This window comes from Cardiocondyla obscurior, linkage group LG08, assembly GCF_019399895.1.
Source record: "Cardiocondyla obscurior isolate alpha-2009 linkage group LG08, Cobs3.1, whole genome shotgun sequence".
NCBI lineage: Eukaryota > Metazoa > Arthropoda > Insecta > Hymenoptera > Formicidae > Cardiocondyla > Cardiocondyla obscurior.
The window spans coordinates 2,890,823-2,908,185 of NC_091871.1; the positions used below are offsets into that span (position 1 = coordinate 2,890,823).

The 17,363-nt window shown below is 34.0% G+C and overlaps 5 protein-coding genes across 10 annotated transcripts; 3 read left to right on the plus strand and 2 right to left on the minus strand.

Annotated features, from left to right (window-relative positions):
- Nucleotides 1-12: 12 nt before the first annotated feature.
- Nucleotides 13-3,370, plus strand: Rilpl (Rab interacting lysosomal protein like). 2 transcript variants are annotated; one of them, XM_070660802.1, is made up of 7 exons: nt 13-289; nt 406-764; nt 874-994; nt 1,167-1,294; nt 1,502-1,872; nt 1,951-2,049; nt 2,111-3,370. In XM_070660802.1, exons 2-7 carry the CDS (start codon nt 453-455, stop codon nt 2,232-2,234), a joined length of 1,155 nt encoding a protein of 384 aa, XP_070516903.1. In that variant the 5' UTR covers nt 13-289; nt 406-452; the 3' UTR covers nt 2,235-3,370. The 2 variants fall into 2 exon arrangements, with proteins under 2 accessions (XP_070516903.1, XP_070516902.1); XM_070660801.1 differs by having other exon boundaries at nt 19-289; nt 874-1,018.
- A 2,208-nt stretch (nt 3,371-5,578) lies between these two features.
- On the minus strand, nt 5,579-9,388 carry Pasha (partner of drosha). Of its 3 annotated transcripts, none has more exons than XM_070660788.1 (7): nt 9,263-9,388; nt 7,687-8,149; nt 7,380-7,463; nt 6,927-7,311; nt 6,586-6,854; nt 6,051-6,487; nt 5,579-5,972 (listed from the first exon to the last, which is right to left on the minus strand). In XM_070660788.1, exons 2-7 carry the CDS (start codon nt 8,108-8,110, stop codon nt 5,640-5,642), a joined length of 1,932 nt encoding a protein of 643 aa, XP_070516889.1. In that variant the 5' UTR covers nt 8,111-8,149; nt 9,263-9,388; the 3' UTR covers nt 5,579-5,639. The 3 variants fall into 3 exon arrangements, with proteins under 3 accessions (XP_070516889.1, XP_070516888.1, XP_070516887.1); XM_070660787.1 differs by having other exon boundaries at nt 9,048-9,388; XM_070660786.1 differs by having other exon boundaries at nt 7,687-9,388.
- A 58-nt stretch (nt 9,389-9,446) lies between these two features.
- Nucleotides 9,447-10,700, plus strand: Prosbeta6 (proteasome beta6 subunit). Its single transcript, XM_070660805.1, has 4 exons — nt 9,447-9,684; nt 9,835-10,024; nt 10,112-10,348; nt 10,453-10,700. The coding sequence occupies exons 1-4, from the start codon at nt 9,572-9,574 to the stop codon at nt 10,636-10,638; spliced, it is 726 nt and encodes a 241-aa protein (XP_070516906.1). The 5' UTR covers nt 9,447-9,571; the 3' UTR covers nt 10,639-10,700.
- A 253-nt stretch (nt 10,701-10,953) lies between these two features.
- Nucleotides 10,954-13,356, minus strand: Mbf1 (multiprotein bridging factor 1). 2 transcript variants are annotated; one of them, XM_070660807.1, is made up of 4 exons: nt 12,642-13,356; nt 12,506-12,557; nt 11,594-11,754; nt 10,954-11,503 (listed from the first exon to the last, which is right to left on the minus strand). In XM_070660807.1, exons 1-4 carry the CDS (start codon nt 12,738-12,740, stop codon nt 11,348-11,350), a joined length of 468 nt encoding a protein of 155 aa, XP_070516908.1. In that variant the 5' UTR covers nt 12,741-13,356; the 3' UTR covers nt 10,954-11,347. The 2 variants fall into 2 exon arrangements, with proteins under 2 accessions (XP_070516908.1, XP_070516909.1); XM_070660808.1 differs by having other exon boundaries at nt 12,666-13,353.
- Nucleotides 13,357-13,616: 260 nt separating this feature from the next.
- LOC139104976 (phosphatidylserine lipase ABHD16A) lies at nt 13,617-17,205 on the plus strand. 2 transcript variants are annotated; one of them, XM_070660792.1, is made up of 11 exons: nt 13,617-13,959; nt 14,043-14,096; nt 14,288-14,601; nt 15,082-15,263; nt 15,347-15,461; nt 15,535-15,670; nt 15,893-16,057; nt 16,134-16,261; nt 16,349-16,545; nt 16,629-16,780; nt 16,867-17,205. In XM_070660792.1, the coding sequence occupies exons 1-11, from the start codon at nt 13,873-13,875 to the stop codon at nt 16,969-16,971; spliced, it is 1,635 nt and encodes a 544-aa protein (XP_070516893.1). In that variant the 5' UTR covers nt 13,617-13,872; the 3' UTR covers nt 16,972-17,205. The 2 variants fall into 2 exon arrangements, with proteins under 2 accessions (XP_070516893.1, XP_070516894.1); XM_070660793.1 differs by having other exon boundaries at nt 13,618-13,935.
- The last annotated feature ends 158 nt before the right edge of the window (nt 17,206-17,363 follow it).

Sequence of the window (17,363 nt, forward strand, 5' to 3'; positions counted from 1 at the left end):
TTTGATGGAGCTACTATGACATCACCGGGGTACGTTGCACTTCCCGGGCAGGTATACGAGTTCGAAACAACGAGCGCGTGATGCGAGCATCCGTGGGTCTGTGATCGCCGGCTCTGTCCTTCTGGCAATTAACGCCACACCTAAGTTACGCGATTTATTTATCACATACCTGTGGACACCGTACCGCTGCGACGTATGCACCAGGAGGTGGCCCTCTCTCCCTGACACATTCAAGGCGCGCGCACGAGGACGTTCCACGGAGCTTGGCTGTGATTATCTGTAATTTCCTGTACGTATGTATGACTTTTGGTGATCGCACGAGTGTGCAGAAACGCTCGGGATCCCGTCGAAAAAAATGGGATTCTAAGAGATCGAAATGTCTCACGAAATTATATTTTCTCGCAGACATTGAGCAGACCTACGCGCAGAGCGTGCTGCGGCAAAAAGTATTCATGCCTTTTTGTCTGAGAGGTAACGCAAGTTGCAAAATGGAAGAATATTCTGTCGCGTCTGACGTGTCGGTGGTCGACGTGTATGACATCGCGTCTGAGATAGGGAAGGAATGTGAGAAGCTTATAGATCTGTTTGGAGTGGAGTCGGTCACCAACCTGATGCCAAAGGTGATAAATGCTTTGGAGCTCCTTGAGAACTTGGCCACCAAAAACGAACGTGAGAATACCATGGTGCAAGAGCTGAGTGCTAAGATCTCTCAGCTGGAGAGTGACAAGATTGGAAAAGCTGAAGATAGACAACGGTTTGAAAAGGTCTATTTCAATGGCTTTTGCATTACACCAACAATATTTTTTGTACAATTTATGATTCATGATTATATTTGATAGTATAATTATTGTTAAAATTAATTGGATCCTTTAGGAACTAGAGCAAATTGAAGAACACTGGAGACAAGAATCCCGCGATTTAGTAGCTATGGTTACTAGATTACAAGAAGAAAATAGACGATTAGCTGGAGCGTTGCAAGAATCCCGAAGTGATAGTCAGTACAGCAGTAAACAAACAAGTACTAACACCAATTAACCTGTTACTAATCTAATAATTATTAAATGTTTTTGTTGAATATATAATTATAGTATGTACTATGTTATATGCTTAACAGAACAATATTTAAATTAATTAATGGATGAAATAATTATTCATATTATTTTTAGCTATCACAGCTAGTCAAGAGGTTGATGTAGCAGTTTTACAACATTTAAGATCCATGATTGATAAACAACGAGATCAAATTCGTGCCAGAGACCGAGAATTATCACAAAAAACGGCAGAAATTGAAAATGTAAATTGGTACTTATATGAATATATATTCGATATTGTAATTGTATGTAATTCGATCATTTTTATTATAAACGCAAGATGTATTTCTAATTCTGTTACAAGCGTTTTGATATTAAATATTTAATTTTTAGAAAATTTTTCATTAAAATTAACTCTGACGTTTTATTATATAAACTGCATATACTAAATAACATAATATATTATATAGCTGAGTGCACAAGTGGAGAAGCTTACTGTATTGGGACGAGAATTAAAACGAAAACAACGACAAGCGCAAATGCAAGCTAGAGGGCTAGTAGAAGAAAGAGCTGACTTTTTAGCTCAGCTACAGGATCAGAATCGGGAGCTTATAAATCTTCGAGGACGGCTTGGAATGGCTAAAAAAGAAAATGAGGATTTGAGCAAATTACAGGGCTGTCCTGATTTAACGAACAAAGCCATTTACGATTTGGACGATCCTGATAGACCCAGATTTACAACTGCCGAACTAAAAGAAATCTTACACGAACGAAATGAATTGAAAGCAAGGGTCTCGGATCTCGAAGACGAACTAGAATTATACCGACCAAAACCTGAAATGTATGTCATTAAATAATATAAAAAATTTTTATTTTACCTTATATAAAATGTATTTGTGCTATTTCTGCGTTGTTTTAGTCCTGAAGATGATAAAGACGCACCTGTACAAGGACCGCTCCCTTACGAACCGGATGACGCACCATGGAAAAAATCTTCTGAATCTGGAATTCGTAAATTGTATGTTTTTTTTTTTTTTTATTTCTTTGTGACATGTATCTAAAATGCATCAATTTTATAGCTTCCGAAAAATATTCTCCGAGTCCAGCAGCAGCTTTCTTGGTGGTAGCAGTCCCAGACGAAGTCTTTCTAGTCTTTCAAAAATGGCCCTATCTGGTAGCAGTACCTGTGATACGTCTATATAATGCTTTTTTAAAAATGCATTGGATAATTTTAAGTAATTAGGACGTGTCAAAGATGATAACCAAGTATGACGTCGCTTAGGATTAGACTTTTTATTTGAATAACCGTATTGTCTGACTGCTCGATATACAATTTTACATAGAAAAGTTTAACATAGATATCAATTTCTATTAAAAAATCTAGTTGATATTGTTGAGACCTGGTTCATAATAGATAGATGTGCATGCAATGACTGAATAGGAAACACTAGATTTGTATACCTAATATATGAAGGAAAAAATTTGTGTGCATGTACAGCAAAGGATAGATAAGGCGTTTTCTGCAGCGACAACAGCTAGCGTACGTAACCCTAGGTCGCAGAGGCAGGGGATGAGAGAACGGGGGGAAAATCGGTCATCGGCAAACCGGCCGGCGCGGTACATACATGCGGCACATGTGAAACTCGACGTACACGACGCTAAAGTCACATTCGCTAGCTGTCATCGCCGCAGCAAATGCCATATCTGCCTTTCAGCGTACATACATACATGTATAGATGTAACAGAGAACAATGTGTATTTAGCTGCACCACCTTAATACACATAACTTTTCTCATTTCTTTTTATTTACTTCCCATTTAAATATTAAATTAAATTAGTTGACACCTAAAATATTCGTAATGTTAGAAAATGCATGTAAGAAAAACGTAGTGATAGTATTTAGAAAAATAATATTTATTATTTCCGAAATTACTAGGTGCGTGTAGATTTAAATGTACATTGATGAAGTTTTAATTGTGTCTAATGTGAAACAGGTCTCATTCTTTCTACTTATGCGTAGATACCAAAGTATTTGTTAATTTCTTAAGCTGTCAAAGAAACTTATTTTTTCTTTCGATTAATTTTCTATCGAATATCTATAAATAATCTATATAACTTTGCAATTAAATACAATTTTTAGAATACATTCTACATTGAAAAGATCATAATATACTTTAAATAATAAACTTTTATGTCTTATTAACACATTAACATATTTTATATGTTTATTACGCCAAAATGCATTTATGATGTAATTAAAGCACATAATATTTAAATTTGTATTTTATCTTTATTTTTTGTAAATTGTCATAAACAATAATATATCTGTATTCATTCTTTTTATTTAATTTATAATTATTTGCAGATACAATCAAATTTAATATATTTCATTATCTGTGCCATCTGTATATCTAAAAAGAAATAAGATTTTTCGTTCCATGTTGCATTTGTAATATAAATAGGTATACTTACCAAATGCAAGTTGATTTAGTTTTATGTTTATTATATAGAAATGTTATATCATTCTCAGTATATTAAATATATGACGCGATATAAAAAGTTATCGATACAAAATATAAAAATTTAAATATCTAAAAAGAATAATAATAAAGTGGATATGTTACTATTTTGTAAAAATATTTAATTTAAAGTTAATAAGTAATCAAAAAAGGTTTTTCTGTAATAATATATAGCGAGAAAAAAAGTTACAAATTTACGAATGCCAAAATAAAATTCCATTACAGAAAATATATTGCAATCTGTGTTACGTATTAAAATTAGCTGTTTATAAATGCAAAATAACTGTGTTACGTGTAGTGCCTGTTTCAGTATTACTTATATCCATTTTTAAAACATTAAATAAAGTTTCTTAATAATAAAACAAGAAACTTTAAATATATAAAATAGAGTATGAATTATAGTGAGCAAAATATAATAAGTATATTTCTTATAGCTATGGTAAAATTATAGTTACATGCTCATGAATTAAACACTTCATTTATTTTATGTAAAATTCGTTAAATTAGTATTTAGTACATTAAAAAAAGCTATTCTAGTATTCGAACACATTTTATATTGTAATGGAATGGAACATACGTGCATATCACATGCTTTATCCACTTTATATCAGACAAAATATTCTAAAAAATGTTTTATGAGTATATCTTTTAAATATAAATTAAATTTTTAAAATTTACATAATTTTATTTTAATTCTATATTTACAGTATATACACAGCAGATAAAATGATTCGTTTGTATATACATTAGATTTTTATACTAGTAAAATAGCCAAGGCAGCAACGAATTAAATAGAAACGTTGATCTTGGAATACATACGATTGAAGTATTTACAGATTTGTTGCTTCCATGGCTGTATAAATAAATTTTTATTGACCAATGCGATAATTAGAATTGTTGAATATCTTTATACAGTGAATATATAAGTATTCAGATAATTATCCCTTTCCACGCATATTCAATGTAGCATCGTATATGATTTTGAAATAATCTTGGATGTAAAACTAGAGATAAAAATAATAATAATCAGAGATAGAATGACATGAATGTGACACAAAAATTATAATGTTGTCCATTAATATATTGTAAGTAGTTATTAACAATCTAGTATATTGTAAAAAATAGTAACAAATTTGTGGAAAAATATGTTACATATAATTTTGTAATAATAATTTGTTCGTATAAAATTATATTTTAATTCGATAAAAATTGACTCACACAAGTACTGGAATTTTAATCATTTAATATTTAGCTGGTTGTTAATAAAATATAAACATAATTTTAATGCAACATGATTTTGTTAAATTTATATCCATGTTATTGCAATACATCATATTTGAAATAAAGTATGATGTTTTTTACGATAATATTTAAATTTATATTATATTCAAACACATGAACAAATTATTATAAAATCTGTCCAAAACACAACACTTAATTTACATTTCACGAAAATAGTTTGACAAATGTTATAAAAATTAAACATTGAGGTAATTTCTTCGTATTAAATGTTCGTCAATATCATAGCATATTAGACGCCGTATAAGTATCGTTAATATTTAGTAAATGTGTTTTCGAATATATAATTATGTCTTTCTCTTTATATTTATATGTTATAATTATTTATAATACAATAAAACTTCTCTATTCCGTTGCCTTATAAATTACTGTTCTTTTCATACTGTTCTCTTACTCTCTACATACGTTATTATTGCCACGTTTAGTGTAAAAAACGAATAAAAGATCAATTACAATTATTTTTTATTTTTTACATACATATATCAAATAAAAATATGTATATAGAAATTTGATTTAAAGAAAAATCCAGATTGAAAAATAGTTTAAACAATCTCAAAATAAAAGAATTCCATTATAAAAAAAAAATCGATGTTATTTACGATTTTTATTGAAATAATTAAAAAAATGCTTTGTGAACATAAAAATAGCTAATATTTTAATACGGAATAAAAATACTTATATAAAAATTATAATATATGATTAGGGTAAAAGGATATTTTCTAAAAAGCATTATATCTTGTACAATATCGTTTTAATGATATATATATATAAATTATCTATATTATTTTGTTTATAAATCTACATTATTGAGATTGGCTGCAGATCCTGTTGGTAAATCTGGTGGTACAAACTTACCAATAGGTTGTATCGCTTCGCGTTGTTCAGCTAATCTTCGCATCTCTTGTCTAAGTTTACCTAGAATAGCATGATTTGGTTGATTAACAGCTGCTTTACCCTGCAAAAGGGTTATCTCTTGTTCTAATTGTTTCTTTTCTTTAAAGGACTTCACACTTCGCGATCCATAAAGACGCAACAAAGAGCCCCAAGACTGTATGTGTGGATGTATTAGTTGTAATATTGCTTGCGCTGCTCGCTGTTTACCATCTTTTTTATTACGACAAATCTACAATTATTTAAGTAAGTTTAATTTTTTTATCATTTAAAATTAACAGTTTTATATGAAAAAATTGTTTATACATACGACAGTAGCTTCATGTTTTCCAACCTTCATTGTGAATTCGTTTCGTTGATGTTTTAACGTGTTCACTGAATAATTAATTTGCATATCTCCTAAACCGTAATTTCTTTGAAGACAAGTTATTAAAATATTATGCGGGGAAGGTTCTGTGGTTTTCGCACAAAATTCTGCAACACGAGGATCTGTGATAGATATTTCATCGAAGAACGAAAGATCAGCATCGGAATTTCCTCTAGATGCTTTTATTGTGTGGCTATCATTATTCGATCCATTATCTCCGGTGTTTTCGCCGGAAATTTTATCTTTCATTTGAGGAATTAAAATTTCAAGAGTTTTCCGAGCTGCGTTAGCTTTCGCTTGTTTTTTACTGCTCCCGAATCCACTTCCGTATTCCATATCATTGATACAAACTACTGCGGAATACGGTGTCGCTGCGTTTTCTATAATTAAATATATTAATTTTATTTTAGCGATAAACTTTATATAATAACAAATAAATAAATACATCACGTTTTGGGCATTATCAAATAATACATACCTAATTCTTTAAATTTATATGTTGGTTGCTTTTTTAACGCGTGTTGTACATATTCGTGAAGAATACAGACATAACTTTTGCCTGATGGATTCATTATCCAATGTTTTGCAGGTCTCTGGCCATTATCATCAGCAATATTCCAACTACTATTTCCACTAGAACTACTGACTGGGAAAGTAATCAATTTTGTACCATCTGGTAAAGTTGGACGTTCAAGTTGTTTACGATGTTTTTTAATTTTCGTAAATTTTCGACGCGCTGACCAAGATCTATAATAAAAAAAGTCAATTAATATAAAACAAATTTTTCATTAATATAATTATATTATTTTTAATACTTACTGAAATCTCATTACTTTAATAGATTTGAAACGGAATAAAGATTGACAATAACTTCTTAATTGTTCACTATCTAATGAATGTGCTGCGCGATTCTCTTGTATAGTTTCGATCTTTGCACTGGGAAGACTGCAAGCTTCAGTGTTCGGCGCGCGTTCCATTTCCTTCTTTCGTTCCTCCTCTTCTTCTGATAATGCTCTTTTATATTGAAGACAAGGAATAGCACTCACAGGAACTTCATGTTTTCTAACACTTCCTGGACCAAGAAAATATGGTTTTGCTAATGTACAAACTCTACTCTGTTTATGCAAATATAATGGCATTCCACTGTTATGAGTTACTTGTACCCATCCTTCAGGTAAAACATCGAAATGATTATGTCCAATTTCTAAAAAGAAAAATAATATTAATAAAAGATACTTGTATAGCATTGTATGATACTTTATATTAATATACCATCTAAAACAAGTTTCTCCTTCTCCTCATAGGGCAAGCAATCCTTTTTATCTTTTCTTTTTCCTTTAAATTCTTCTGGTAAACCTATTACATAAAACTTAAGTAAAATAAGAATCTAAAATCTTTGTAAATTATGCTAAAAAAACGAAACCAAATAATCTTACTTGGTTTCTTATATGCTGCAGAAAATATTTAATCTAGTTTCGAGAATATGTAACAATAATCTTATTATAATAATTGCAGTTACTTTTAATATTAAAAATTTTCAATTAAAAAAAAAAAAATGATAATATAGATTGTAATATACCTTCTTCAAGCATTGCTTCAATTTCTTCGTCTGGCACATCCGAGTCTATACTCTCATCTGTATTTGAATCATTTTCAGAACCATCATTTTGGTCTGGGTGTCGATCAAGATCATCCAACACATCAAACTGCCGTAAATCATCATTATGTTCCGAATATTCCTGGCATAAGCCATTGTGCATATATTTACTATCGAGACACATGGTTTCCTCGTCTGTGATATCATTACAATGGCTATTATCGGTGCCCGTTGATCTGGCGTCGGGTTCTACTTTAATTGATTTTGTACACATTGGTTGCCAATTTTGATTCCCACTCTGCATATCAGAAACTAATGTGCAATCCAGAATGCTTTGATTGTGATTACTTGCGCTATCTTCCGAAGTTGTATCTTCCATAACAATTTGTTCTTCGTTAACTTCCATTGCGTTGTGTTACGAGGTATCTTACAATATCTTAAAATGCTATAAAAATGGAAACAAGAAGTTCAAGTAATTTACAAATTTAGTCAACCACAATAATACAAATAACAGCAGTATATACTCATATCTCGCGATCTTTCTGTCTTACTCATTCACCTGATAAAGCTTACAGTAATGATTTTTTATCACATATGTAAGTTGTACAGACAATAATTATTGCATTATATGCAAATTAACAATAAATATATTTAACAATAATAAACAATATGCAGTAAACTTAAATCCATGGTCCATACAAAATAATCCGTGAATTAATATTAAGCGCGTTGTATGGCCACACCACTTTCACCAATGAGGCCAAAGTCCAATCAATTTGACACCAAATGGCAATAAAAATTGGACATTTGCATTAGTGTTAGCAGTCTGGGGCCTATTACATCGATACATCCATGAGAGTATACTGTACAAGTAAGCTTGTTACTTTATCAGATTCTGTAGATGGCTGCGAAAAATTCCATCGCATTATTTAAACTCCAGATCCAGACAGAAACAACATTGAGAAATTGAAGCTGTTGCTAGCTGGAGTTCTGCGACGATGCTAACTAAAGGATAATGTGCTCAATCTTCGACTTGGTAGACGTAAGCGTATGAGAATCACGTTTACCGAATAAACATGTAACGTACATACGTTCGTATGATGTAAAAACTGTCAACTGTACTTGTGAAAAGCCGTAAAATAATACTTTTGTCAATCTCCTAACGACCTACTGTACTGTACTGCGTACGAATAATTAAATTGACACAATATTATAGATAAACGTAGTCGTGTTACAATTCCCGATTCAAGGCCGGCCTCCTCTCATCGGCACTACATCCTTGTCAACCAGCATCGCCAAGACCTGACGACACCTAATAACACATTGAAACGTATGCTGCTTACCCACTATTAAACTTTATTCCCTTCCATTCCATCTATTACGCAAATTACAATTTATGCGCTTCTGCGAAAGAAACGATTGCTATTGATACATTGTAAAGAACTCGAAGAGATCACGCAATAGGCACGGCGAGGAAAGGCGGAGAACTATCTGGATTAAGTTGACCGACTTGTTCTTCTCGTATTAGAAGGGGTCTTATATGACGCTCGTTCCCTACCATTCCCTGCGCGATCTCCTAGCGATCCCTACAGAAGTACAGGAACTCCAGTTTAGTCCAGACTCCGGACTCCAGAGTGTCGGGGCTTTAACTATAGAAATCTGGAGTTTAAACTGCTGGCAACAAAATTAGTCTGCAACAAACAGCGCCACCATAGCCGTTACTCAAGAACTAAAACTTTAGCATGGCGATGACGAATGAAATAACAAATACTCCGTAAATCCGCGACTACCATCTGATGTTAGTCGTGCTGTCGCGAGAAATTGTGGTGTCATTCAGTTTTTAAGTGACCTCATTCGAGACGTTTTGATGCATCAAACGACAATGGAGCTACTAACAGAAACTGGGAAAGGACGTTTACCCGATTACGAAGTGCAGGGAGCGAAGAAAGTCAGCTTTAGCCCGTATTCCGACAATGGAGGGTAAGTTTGAGTTGAAATAACCTATTCCTTCACCGATCTCAAATGTCACTGGGATACTTAACGATTTATACGTTTCTACAGCTAATCGTTCCTACTTTTTCTATACTTATATACATATAGAGTACTTTACCGTTGCTGTTTTGTTCTCAGGAGTGTCGTTGCTCTTGCCGGAGACGATTTCTGTGTCATAGCTGCCGACACACGTCTCAGTACCGGATTCTCGATCTACACGCGAGAGCAGGATAAATTGTTCTCTTTATCGAACACTACTATCTTAGGATGCTCAGGCTGCTGGTGTGATACCTTAACTTTAACTCGCCTTCTATCTGCTCGCATGCAGGTATACATTTTTCACTTTTAATTAATCTAAAATATAACGAAGTGCTTTGCGTTAATAAACGTTTTTGTAATAATTGTCTCATTTTAGATGTACAAACATGAACATCAAAAAGAAATGTCCACTCCAGCAGCAGCACAAATGTTGTCAATTATGTTGTATCATAAAAGATTTTTTCCTTACTATGTAAGCAATATACTTGCCGGTTTAGATGAAAATGGAAAAGGCTGTATATATAGTTATGATCCAATTGGGCACTGTGAGAAAACTACATATAGAGCTGGTGGTTCAGCTGGTGCACTTTTACAACCTCTTCTTGATAATCAGGTATGTCTTAATAACATAAATCTGTAAATAATATTTATACAATTAAAAACATTAAAAAAAAAAGTGCTTCTTAATTGGCATTATATTTTGTAACTATTTTTTAGATCGGTTATAAAAATCAAGAAGGAATTACTCCCGCACCTTTGACTCAAGAAAAAGCAATAGCGATCTTAAAAGATGTTTTTACTTCTGCAGCTGAAAGGGATATTTACACAGGTGATGGAATAACTATCAAAATTATTACCAAGGATGGAATAAAAGACACCAGTTTTGCTCTGAGAAAAGATTAATGGGAAAAGAAAGGCATTTATATTATATCTGCGAAAATAAAATTATTCGAGTATAATAATAACTTGCAACATTTTTTTTTTTTAAACATTCTTTAGGAAAAAATAAATAAAATAAAATAACGTGAAATAAAAAAAGAACTTAATCATTTTTTAACATTTTTAGAAAAATTTAAAATATAAAAAAATGCCCAAGCCACATATAAATAAGGATTTTTTTTATATTTATACACTATATTTTCTACAAGTGTGAATATCTACATTTATCTTATAAATTCTTAATAAATCATAATGTTCAATAAGAACAAATATCTCATATTTCATCATAAATTAAGAATTTTATTTTGTCACTCAAACATACGTTTCACTTTTACTTTATGATTAGCATTAGTAATGTACACTTAAAAATCTATAACAAACGATTTACGCGCAAAGGTAACTCAATAAGCCTTGCTTTAAGCTATGTTACTGTATGCATCGTATCGTATTACTTCGTATCCTAAAATGTTTCTCTGTTTTATACACAAAGACAAGTTAATTGTAACCCATTTTTTACCATTTTCACAATATCCATATAACCAAAGGAAAAGTGGGTAGTAGGGGTTTGTGTTTCTTTTTATTTTGTTGCGTTCCGTTCTATCATCCTTTTCACAGTTCTTCCTTGGGAACAGTATATAATGACCGAAAGATAGACATTGCTTCCCCCCGAGATTCACTTCTTCGTCCCGGGGGCCGCTAACGGTTTACCACGATCTTTACCGCGTAATTTAATTCCAAGCACTCGCTCGATTTTACCGATTACCATCTGATTTGGTATTCCTCGTCCCGCTTCGTAATCGTTGATAACTTGTGCTTTCTCGTTTACTTTCTGTACAAACAACACATAAAAATATTGATGCCCTATTCTTTTTTATTAATAAATGGCTTGATTAAGTTACAGAAAATACAAATACTTTACCGTGGCAAGATCTTTTTGCGACATTCCTTTGTTTTGTCGCCCCTGCTGGATAAGTTTGCCGAGTTCGAGTGGAATTTGATCATGCTTCAATTCCTCTGTTTCTCGATCCAATTTGGCTGTATTCTTTGTTGTTACATGTTGCCTATTTGCACCTCCACCCCCTAGTCAAAAATTTCACTTGTTTTAGTAATCACATTGACAAAGCACAGTAATTTTAAAGGGTATTTATTAACATTTAGTAGTTAATTTTAATTACATGAATTTAGGATGTTCAAAAATTTATATTTTACAAATTATTGGTGCACAGTTTGCTTTGAGGCAAAAGGAATATATAAAATTACATAAAGTATTAAATTACAAAAATCTGAACTATACCATTTCTCTTCCTCCAATTATAATACTGTTCCTATGTTTTAAACTTATACTTTTGTTCAAGTATTACCAGAAAAAAAGCAACATAAGTTTGTGTTAAAACTTTTAAAACACTATTATGCTCTCTTTTTTTTGTTTTTTTTTTTGTAAAAATAAAAAAGATATTTGTTGAAATAGACAATTTGTATACTTACATACATTAGTCACGCATTAACGCAAAGTGGATTCAAATTACCGTGAACCTTTTATCTATGGCTCAATATGATACAATGGATTACATTGCACTTTTCTTACTACAACTATACCGATGTTTGCATATTATCACTCCCCGGAAAGGCGAGAGCGTAACAATTAAACATTTTTTCGCAATTTGCAATCGCCTTACGAAACCGTGATGTAACTTTATTATTGTTATCGCAGATAAGAGAGCGTACGCAACGTTGGCCGTTCAAAGTAAACTTGGTTTATCGCGTCGGGAGAATGATCACAAAAAGGTGCAAGATCCTCCGGATAGAGGGAAGTCGCAGCCACGTTACTCACACTTTGCCTGTGTCTCCACGGTAAAACCTTGCCGCCGAGCGTCGTTAACCGCCTGTAAACAAACATAATCGATTACACAATCGTGCGGCGCAAATACGCGGCGGCTGGCCTGGCGCAGACGACGAAGTACACGTACATATGTAGAGCTGGATGGCATTACCTTCTCCGTTTTCAGCGTGGACGACTTCGGGGCGCGTTTGCGGAGAGTAATAGGCGCGGTGTCCCAGTCTGACATGTCGTTGAAAAGAAACGCGGGTGGCCTCGTAAGGGGCTTTGTCGCGACGTCGGCGTGCGAGGGAAGGACGTGTCCCTGGGACGTGTGGCCAGTGCGACGATAGCGACCGCTCTACTCCCGCCGTGACTGCGTTTCCAGCCGAGCGGGGCCCTCCTCACCGCCTCGCGGACGTTACGAAAATCATGCGACGCGGCCGCTCGATCGATCGTCGCGAGGCCTCTATTCCGTCGAACATCGGTGACCGCTCTCGGGTACGTCGTGGAGTCGAGGAGGCACACACGCGGCGCGTCCACGCTGGATCCCGCGACTTTTTTCCGTCGCGCGACGCCGGCCGGAAAAATCACGATGCGGTGCAATACTGGCTGCGGAAGTTCCACGAGCGCCGCGACCGCGAACTTCGAAACCCGAAGCGCAGCCCGGCGTAAACTCCCTAAAATATCGCGGTTTCAGTAAAAAAAGTAACTGTTAAAAAGATATAATTATGTGCAATTTTGTTTGAACGTAGTCTTTCGTGTGAGGGAAGTCGAACAACAGTATCGCAGTTTAAAATTTCGAGTTTCAAATAATGTTAATACCGCGGCTATGTTCCGACGTTCGCCGAAAGTCCATGATACACGTGATGGAAGCTACAGAATTGCAATCGCAACGTAGCCGGCAAGTCCAGCAGCGTTCAAGGTGGCAGGCCTATTCGCGTCGAATGGCAGAGAGCGCCCATTACGGAAATAGAATCAAAACACGCTACTCCTGAATTGTTTTAAAGAAAATTTGTTTATAAACCTTTTTCTTCTTTCTTTCTCTTTTTTTCTAATGTCTCATTTAAAAAAAAAAAAAAGAGAGAGAGAGAGGTGCACGTATTCTCAGTCATTCTTAGTTATGTTGATAAAAATTTAGATTTCTCATCCCGTACCGCATCTCTCCGTCTTTTTTTCCTGTGCTCTCTCTTGCTCTCTTACTCGTCGATCTATTGCGCGCGTTCGATCGACGAGAATCCTTGTACCTCCCCCTTCTTTTTGTTGTTGGCTCTGGCATTGCTGCCGAGAGTCCGAACATCCTTGTTCCGCATCGCGACGCCCGCATCTCCGCAGTAGCATATTTATACGTCGGATTGCCCAGCTGGTCGCGCGCGACCAAGATGTCGTTGATCAAGACGCTGTGGAGGTGCACGTTCAGTCCACGACTTTTCAAGATTTACGAGGTAACGTCGATCGGTCTGATTGACGTAAGTACGACATACTTATTCAGCATTTTCCTCCAGGAATTTGCATAAAATTCGAGGTTACGATGCGCCCGTACGTGTTTCAGAAATCGTACGAGGCGAGGAACGTGGAGCGATGGGGCGACCAAATCGTCATCTCCGTAAGTGTTACGTACCGCAGAAGAAAGCTTGCGATTTTGCCGAAAGTTGTGCTCTTACCGAACTGCTCCATTCGAGCAAAGATCTTCCGAATACTGGCAAAGCTTCCGCTGTCTTGTCATAATTTAACGAGACTTAATTATTGTAACTACAGGAATAAACGAATTAACATGTTATCCTTGCACTGTTGCAGTTTGCAGCAATATGGTCTATCAGTCTCTATGCTGTACCAGTTATTGCCATGTTCGCTATGTATCAACGTGGCTATACATTGACAGATAACGTTTCTTGCTTGAGTAAATTAGCAGCTGGCGCCGGTGCGCTTCTCGTTGCTTCATTAGCTGCACGGGGTTACTCCAGGGTTAACAATCCAGTATATGTGAAGTTTGTGGAGACCTTGAATGAGGCACAGTTACATTATAATGCCAGCACAAAACAGGAACTTCATAAATATGACTTTGAATTCTGGGCATGGCCTGTGGATTTTGATGTATCACAACTAAAAAGGTAAAATTTTTTTGACGACTGATTATAAGCAGAATATCGGGAAGCATTGATCTAAGCCGTGGTAGAAATAAAATAGAAGCGCGAACTTATAATTTTCGATTTATTCGGTTGCAAGAGAGAGAGAGAGAGAGAGAGAGAATGCAATTTTCCGCAGAGCCGGTTTTTTTATTTGGTCTTCCGGCTTTTTTTTTTTTTTTTTTTACAGTGAGCCAATAGTTTTAAGAATCCGAACGTTGCGTAATTCGGACGACCGTGAAAACGCCCGCGCGGCTATGTCAAATATTTACGTACATGTTATACCGGATTCCTTCGTCGAATTATTATATAAAAATGCCTACATGATACACAAAATATTCGAAAAATAATTTTTATTTGGCAAGTTCAATATAAAAAAAATAAATAAATTTAAAGTACTCTTTATGGCAAGACTTGTTCGATTTTTTTTTCACTTTGTTTAACTCTACTTCATGTTTCTTAAAGCGATACTGCAGACAAATTGACACTAGAAAAAATTGCAAAGGCTACTGGACGTCTCAGACGACAAAGTGGCAAAGAATTTTTATTTGCCATTCCATGTAAATTACTCTCTTATGTAATTGCACATACTTTTGCGGGTAAACTAATTTATCCGGGCAGTATATCTTTCATTGGCTGGGTACTTGGTAATATATTGCAGTTATTATTATATTTATATTACTCCAATATTTTTATAACGCTTAATTGATATCGTATTCTGATTTCATAGATTCTACACTAGTGAAAGGAAGGATAGATTTAATAAAACAAAGTGGCGAAAGATTTAAATTAATGACTGCTGATAGAAATCAAATTGACGCTATATTTGTCGATCGGCGTAACAAGTAATGTAAACGATAACTTTATCAAAATTTTTATTATACTAAAAATTTTTTTCTGACATATCTCGTATTGCAGAAATGCTAACGGCAATATATTGGTTGTAACTTGTGAAGGAAATTGTGGATTTTACGAAACAGGCATTATATCTACTCCATTAACCAAAGGCTATTCAGTGTTAGGCTGGAATCATCCTGGTTTCGGTAGTAGCACTGTAAGTATTACGCTTGTAACAGAGCTTTATTACATATAAATTTCACAATCTGAAGAATTGCTGTTACTCCGTAAATAAAATTACTGCAACAATAAAATTATGCCAATGTTGCAGTTATTGTCGTTCAGACAGTAAATGCAAAGTTGGAGTAATGGCAAGCCTTCTACTTCGAGAGTCAACTCGTATCTCATATAACAGTAACAGTAAGTCATGACCACAAAGGGTGCACCATATCCAGACCAAGAGGAGAACGCTATCGATTGTATAATGCGTTTTGCGATCGAGTATCTAAAATTTCCTGAAAAGCGGATTATCTTGTATGGTTGGAGTATCGGAGGCTATACCGCTACTTGGGCCGCTATGAATTATCCTTCTATTCAGAGTTTGGTAATGTTATTTGATTCAACTGATTATGTACATATTTTTTTTTTTATTTAATAAACTAATTAATTAATCACCACAGGTTTTAGATGCTACATTCGATGATGTACTTCCATTAGCTATTAAAACAATGCCACCGTCCTTAGAAGGTTTAGTTCGCAATATAATTCGAGATTATTTCAATTTAAACATAGCAGAACAATTAAATAGGTATATATTAGAATGCATTATCATATACATATAATAAAATTACCAATTGTTGCATATATGTAATTTTTTTTTTTTTTTATTAAACAGATATAACGGTACCGTATTGTTAGTGAGAAGAACAGACGACGAGATCCTCTGCATACCTAATAACAGCTTAGCTGGAAATCGCGGCAATATGTTATTGATGAAGCTGCTTCTTAGACGTTATCCACATTTATTTTCCAAAACTTCCGAATCCGGAACAGTTTTATCGAGGTTCTTATCCGCTGAAGCGTCCGACAGATGTATGAAATTAAATATTAATGGTATAGTTACAAAAAATTATGAGAATATATTATTATCTAATTGATTCTTACATTTATGACAGCGTCGATATTAGCATCATTTAACGTGAAAGAGAAACAATGCCTAGAATTAATAGCGGCTAATATACAAAGTAACGATGGGATAGTAAGTTATCCATCTACTTTGGGACAGGAGTGTAATATCAGTACAAAATTACAGTTGGTTCTCTTCCTTGTACGTATTTAACACACATATATATATATATATTTTTTTTTTTTAATAAAAAGTAAATTTTTTTTATTCTGGATTTTATTTTTTAGGCAACAATGTATATGAAAGATCAACCGTCGTCACATTGCACCCCACTGTCTGTCGATCTCTTTCATCCAGGTTGGGATCCAGCGTCTCTCATTACTGTGAATTAGCTCTCATATTACTATTTTATCAAAATCAGCTTTTTAAGCTTCTCTTATTCGTGCGGTATATTGTGAACAAGTGAAAGCGATACTAACAGTGCAATTTTGTATTAAGTTTTAATAGTACACATACACACATTATTTATTTCATATATCTATAATCAATCTTACAAATTTTTATGAAAAATGTGACATACCATATATCATTTTAAATACATAATAAACACTTTAGTTGCGTTGCAATACACATTTTTATTTTACAAATCGCATACCTCGCGAAGCACTGCTTTGTATAAAATTTATTTGTATTACAATGTACATATTAAAATTAAAAATTGCATATGTAACAGAACAAAAATAAAACTATTGTTAACGTTTCTTTTTCTTAAAAAAAAAAATTA